This window comes from Eptatretus burgeri, chromosome 2, assembly GCF_056783735.1.
Source record: "Eptatretus burgeri isolate ZD-2024b chromosome 2, Ebu_testis_v1, whole genome shotgun sequence".
Classification (NCBI taxonomy): domain Eukaryota; kingdom Metazoa; phylum Chordata; class Myxini; order Myxiniformes; family Myxinidae; genus Eptatretus; species Eptatretus burgeri.
The window spans coordinates 114937484-114944002 of NC_140962.1; the positions used below are offsets into that span (position 1 = coordinate 114937484).

Sequence of the window (6519 nt, forward strand, 5' to 3'; positions counted from 1 at the left end):
TGAAGTTTCATGAAGATCGGAGTAAAAATGTGACCTGTAGGCGATTGACATACTGATAGTCAGACAGACAGACAGACAGACAGACAGACAGCCAAACAGAATGAAACATCACTGATACAGTGATACTTGGCAAAACAGCACAAAGTTGAACAGTACTCGGTAGAGCGTATACCTCTGCCAGGCTGAACATTTTACATTTTGTATCTCAATGATGGGCTGAATCTGAACTAAAATCTAATCCGCTTGTTCTTGTCACCTAACCAACTCATCCACCTAGTTTTGTCATAACTCGTCCACAACTTTTTGAGATATCATGATATATATCTAGTTTTTGGCCCTATCTTTCAGTTTTAGAAATTAGGCCTATGTTGACCTTTTGACTTTAAAAATAATTGGTGGTTGAATTCATTGATCTGATATGAAAATTCTGTTCAAATTTCAAGTCAATCAGATGAAAATTGAGGATTTTAGAAATTTGAAAAAGTTTTTTTTAACCTTCGGCCTATGATGACCTTTAGACCTCAAAAATATATATGATTCTGTCAGACCACCAACTACACCATTTGGTGAAGTTTCGTGAAGATCGGTTTAAAATTGTGACCTGTATGCGATTAAAGGTAAGCGGACAGACAAACGGAAACGATCAACATACTTGTCAAAAAAAAAAAAATTGCCAAGTAATGAACAGACGGGCGAAAACAAAACTTTGGTCCACCTTCGGTGAGGGTGGTAATTACAGAAATGCGATGTTAATGTGATATACTACTTTTGATTGTTTTTCAATTACTAATTTCATGCTTACAAATATAATCCCTGTCATTTGACGAGTAGCTACATTGTAATATGCTAAGGAGTCAATTTTGTGCACTTCTTGGTTTCTATTTTGCGATTAGCAGTTTTGATTTTCCACTCACTTTATTTAGATGACTTCTTATGGGAAAAGAGAAACTCTAGAGAAACCCCCTGCCAACCCTCACCTCACCTACACCCCCCCCCCATTTTTTTCATTAAAAGAGAAACCTCTCCTCCACCCCTGCTTTCCCAGCAATCCTCTTACCTCCTTTCCATTTTACACACACACACACACACACACACACACACACACACACACACACACACACACACACACACACACACACACACACACACACACACACACACACACACACACACGACAATAATTCAGAAAAGGATAATAGTTAAAATTAATAGAAATAGGAAGGGGGGTGGGTCGAGGAGCAAGAGGAGGAGGAGATTGGGACCATAATCTGTGCAGAGCGTTGGTGCTGCTTAAGCAGTCTCCTTGGCTATTGGGCACAATCCTGGACGGGTCGCCACTCCGACACAGAATACCAGCATGCTGGCTCTCATTTTGCCAACCTCGGAAGGATGACAGGCCAAGTTCACCCCACCTGGTATTAAATTAATAGAAATAGGAAGGGGGGTGGGTCGAGGAGCAAGAGGAGGAGGAGATTGGGACCATAATCTGTGCAGAGCGTTGGTGCTGCTTAAGCAGTCTCCTTGGCTATTGGGCACAATCCTGGACGGGTCGCCACTCCGACACAGAATACCAGCATGCTGGCTCTCATTTTGCCAACCTCGGAAGGATGACAGGCCAAGTTCACCCCACCTGGTATTAAATCAACAGCTGAGCAGGATTTGAAATCAGGACCCTCGGATCTCAAGCCCACCACTCAAACCATTAAGCCAACACCAGGCATGGGGGCAAGAGGAAAGTAAGAAAAGTAATGTGAATCAAGGTATGGATGAAAGGATTAACAAATAAGTAAGAAAGTAAGTGGACTTTGTGTCAGAACATTCTGTGTTCATATCTAGGTACATAGTTCATGATATTGGGAACCCAGTCCCATGTACTCTGTTGATTTCTCCAGTGGCCATGAATTTCATTGGTCTGCATATTATTGTGTACAAGTTCCACCATGTGTCATAGATCATTTTTAGTGAACAAAGTCCAAACTGCACCTTTTTTGCATAAATAATTTTGATGGTCCCGAAGTGTGTGACAAATCTATCCTATATGGTTGCTAATATAGATCTATATATTTTTTTTATCTCCACCAGGCTTGGATGACCTCTTCCATCATCCCAATTTTTCAGGAATCTCGACTGAACGTCTTGTCCTTACTGATGCCTTACACAAGGCTGCTATTGAAATTTCAGAAGAAGGAGCTCAGGCTTATGGAGCTACTGCAATATTTTTAACTCGTGGGCTGGTCCACCATGCTGTACCCACACCAGTGTTTCAGCTTAATCGTCCATTCGTTTTTGCTATTATTGATCAGCATTCCAGAGCAGTTCTCTTTTTGGGGCGCTTTGTTGGACCTGACTCCCATCAAGCAACACCTTCAAAGGATGCAATGAAGAGTAGTGATGAAGAAAGAGAAGATGATTCGTCAGATGATGAAACTTCCAAGGATTAATCTTCACACTAAAATAAAAATAAGACTTCGAATGTGGCCTTTTTTTTTCATTGTGAAAACATGTATAACCATTGTTCATACGAGTATACTATCATTGCTCATATATCATCGGAAGGCTAACGTAAGTAGCGTGAATGATAACCATATGTGTTTTCAGGAATGCAAGTTCAAAAGGTGTGCTCTTTCATTTTTGTCAAGAGTAAAATGCTAAATTTACTTTAATTTCCTTATCAATTTATTTTAAATTTCAGGTATGAAACTAATACCTTTGAGATAAACTCTAAACAATATGTAGCTTTGTGTTCTAAAATTTATCAGACATAAATTTTATCTTGTGAAAAACAGGAAACACTTGAAGAACTTTGCATTCTGGCATAAATGGCCTTTGACCAACTGCTCACTGCTTGCAATGTTTGAACTTTTTTTTCATTTTTGAAAAATTCCATTTTCCAATTTTGTACTCAAACAAAAAAAGTCTTCTGTGTCTATCGTTATTTCTCTTTGCAGACACTTTGCCAAACTGTGTTGTTTTAGGACTTGGAATCGTAATCGTTTACTTATAAAAAAATAAAAATAAAAAAGGTTCATAATTTACAAAGGAAAGTTCAGAGATGTATTCAAAAATGAACGTTGTTAGCAGTGAGCTGTGGATGCCAGATTGTTTGCTTCCTGAAAGTGAATGGGAATTTAGAAAACGTGAAAAACATGCAAACAAGCTTGGTGTCCCCCCTTATATAAACAAGGTTAAATAGGCCATAATCATTACATTATTATTTTGAAGGAAAGTAATAATTTCTTATGTACAGGGTGTTTGAAAAGCCTGGAATCAAAGGAAATGTTTTTTTAATTTTTATTTGTTGAGACGATGTTTTTGAGGTGGAGAGGAGGCCGTGGGACCGATTTATAATGGGCTGTACATAGTCCAGATTCAACGTTATTTGACTTTTTTTTCTTTGTGGATACCCAAAATCAGTGATTTATAATAGGAGAGCATGTACCATCGAAGACCTGGAGAATTAAGTCAGAAACGAATGTGCTAAAATCGATGTGTGAATGTTGATAAACGTTCAAATAAACTTACATACATGTATTTCCTGATATGTGTATGCATGTCAGTAGCTCGCAATTTGAACATAATAGTAATAAAATAAACATCTCTTTTCCTGACTTTTGAAACACCCTAATATTTCACCACACCAGATTGTTCAGTGAATGCAGTGATTTTTACTCACGTGATGCAAATTTATGCTTAATCAATTTTCTTTCTTAGGCTCTAGCACATGTCACGACTGATTTAATAGATTTGAATTTTCATGACTGTTTATTATCTCATGATGAATAAAGTATATGTTGGGGATTATTTTGTCTTTGAAACATCATTTCCCATATCGTATCATTTGGAGGAGATCGATAGTGAAATTATGTCCCTCCAGTCATGCTCAATTACTGTACGACCGTTTTTCAGAATGGCATCTCACCACCACATAACGTTACTCATAAACCTCGCTGATCAGCATGTTACCTTCAATGCTAATGCCCATACATAAAATAACCTGTTAGGTGCTCCTCTGTGAACCTCAATTTCTGCATAAAAAGCAATTTCACCCCCTAATCACAGTATTAACGATGAAATGGATGGAGAAAATGTATTTGATCTGACAGTTTGTTTAAGCAGAGAAAACATGATAAAAAGAACATATGTTTTTCTCTGTGAAATCATTTATATGACCTGTGAGGGTAAAAAGGTTCATAGACTGGCAGAGGGTCAAATGGGAATAGGGAGGCAAAGACATCACACAAGTGTATGAGTGGCAAAGAAAGGGGTAAGTGAGAGCAAAATAAGAAGGGGTGGGTCTTCTTATATCTTCAGAGATGGAAGCAGCAGCAGCAACCTGTCTCTCAGAAGTATAGTTTCATGTTCTGCATAGGGCAGAGTCATCCACAAATGGAAAGGAGGAATGGGGCTGGGAATTTTGGCCTTTTCAGTTAAGACTGCATTAAGATTTCTCTGGAAAAAGCTTTTTCCAGAGCAGTCTCAAACAGGACCAGAACTCCCTCCATAATGAGTGAAGGTACAGAAAGGGAATGTGTACAACAGACAGATGCGACGAGCCAACATCAGACATTTAAGAATGGTGAGGGAGTTGAGAGATGTCATCTCAGGTGAGCTTGATGTACAATAGTAAGAAAAAGTTTGTGAACCCTTTTGAATTTTCTGTATTTCTGCATAAATTTGACCTAAAATGTGATCAGATCTTCATCTAAGTCCTAATAATAGATAAAGAGAGCCTCATTAAACAAATAGCACATGCACACAAAAAAAAATATACTTTCATTTACTTATTGAGCAAAATGATCCAACATTCAATTTCTTTATTGGAAAAAGTATATGAACCTCAACATTCAGTAACTGGTGGCACCCCCTTGAGCAGCAATAACTTCAACCAAACGTTTCCTGTAACTCTTGATCAGCCCTGCACATCTGCTTGGAGGAATTCTGGCCCATTCCTCCTCACAGAGCTGATTCAACTCAAAGACATTTGTGGGATTTCTTTCAATAACCGCTCAGTTCAGGTTCTGCCACAACATTTTAATTGGGTTCAAGTCTGGACTTTGACTTAGCCATTCCAAAATGCAAAATCTCTTCTGCTTCAGCCATTCTGTTGTAGATTTACTTGTATGTTTAGGATCGTTGTCTTGCTGCATGACCTACTTTCTCTTAAGAACAAGCTCACAAATGGATGCCCTGACATTCTCCTGTGAAATTTTATGGTACAATCCAGAATTCATGGTTCTGTCAATGATGGCAAGCCGTCTGGGTCCTGAGGCAGCAAAGCAGCCCCAAACCATGATACTCCCACCACCATGCTTCATGGTTGGGATGAGGTTCTGATGTTGGAATCGAGTGTTTGGTTTTCGCCACACATAACATTTCTCATTTAAGTCAAAAAATTCTACTTTCGAATCAACTGTCCAGAGAACATTTTTCCAATAGCCTTTTGGATAATCCAGGTGATCTTTGGCAAATTTGATATGGGCAGCAATGTTCTTCTTGGGGAGCAGTGGTTTCTTCCTTGATATCCTCCCATGCACACCATTCTTGTTCAGTGTTTTCCTGATGGTGGACTCATGGACACTGAAATTAACCAATGCAAGAGAGACCTACAGATCCTTAGATGTTAACCTGGGATTCTTTATGACTTCCTGGATTATTACTCGTCTTGCTCTTGGAGTGATTTTATTTGGACGACCGCTCCGGGAAAGAGTAACAGTGGTGTTGAATTTTCTCCATTTGCACACAATCTGCCTGACGGTGGATTGGTGGTGCCCAACATCTTTAGAAATGGTTATGTAACCCTTTCCAGACTGTTGAGCATCAACAACTCTTTCTGAGTTCCTCAGAAATCTCTTGATTTAGGCAAGACACGCTTTCACAAACGTGTGTGGTGAAGAACAGACTCTGATGGTGATGAACAAAGTTTATGTTTTTCTTATCGGGCATGGCCACCCAAACTCACCTCTGATTGTCATCCCATTGATTGTAACACTTGACTGCAATTACCTCCTTAATTGAGCTGATTAAGTGAAAGGTTCACATACTTTTTCTGACAAAGAAATTGAATGTTGGATCATTTTGCAAAATAAATAAATGAAAACGTATTTTTTTTTGTGTGTGTGCTATTTGTTTAGTCAGGTTCTTTGTCTAGTATTAGGACTTTGATGAAGATATGGTCACATTTATGCAGAAATAAAGAAAATTCTAAAGGCGTAACAAAATTTTCTCACCCACTGAAGCTCCAGCTCAATGATGAACTGATAGACACATTAGTTGTAGGCTATGCAACATTCCCATCAGTTGGACCTGTCTTTGAGGTGAAGAATTTCAGAGCTGCTTTTTGTGATTACCTTGCAAAGTGCCTCAGTGTAGCAGAGTTAGGATGCTGAAAAGGATGATTGGAGGCATTGAGAATGAACTGCTGAAGGAAAGAATGCAGTCGATGAAGGATGGAATTACTGGAACTCTTCATGCTCGGCCAGTTTCTGATTGAGATTTCAGATCAGCCCAAACTGTGTTGCC

At 38.9% G+C, this 6519-nt stretch overlaps 1 protein-coding gene across 3 annotated transcripts in view; it reads left to right on the plus strand.

Annotated features, from left to right (window-relative positions):
- LOC147032880 (pigment epithelium-derived factor-like) overlaps nucleotides 1–3798 on the plus strand; it is a 59451-nt gene extending 55653 nt beyond the window's left edge. For all 3 annotated transcript variants that reach the window (XM_085870841.1, XM_085870839.1, XM_085870838.1), the window contains one exon: nucleotides 2083–3798. In XM_085870841.1, the coding sequence (XP_085726967.1) occupies nucleotides 2083–2441 (359 nt within the window). In that variant the 3' untranslated portion in view covers nucleotides 2442–3798. The remainder of the gene's footprint in view (nucleotides 1–2082) is intronic.
- Nucleotides 3799–6519: the final 2721 nt, after the last annotated feature.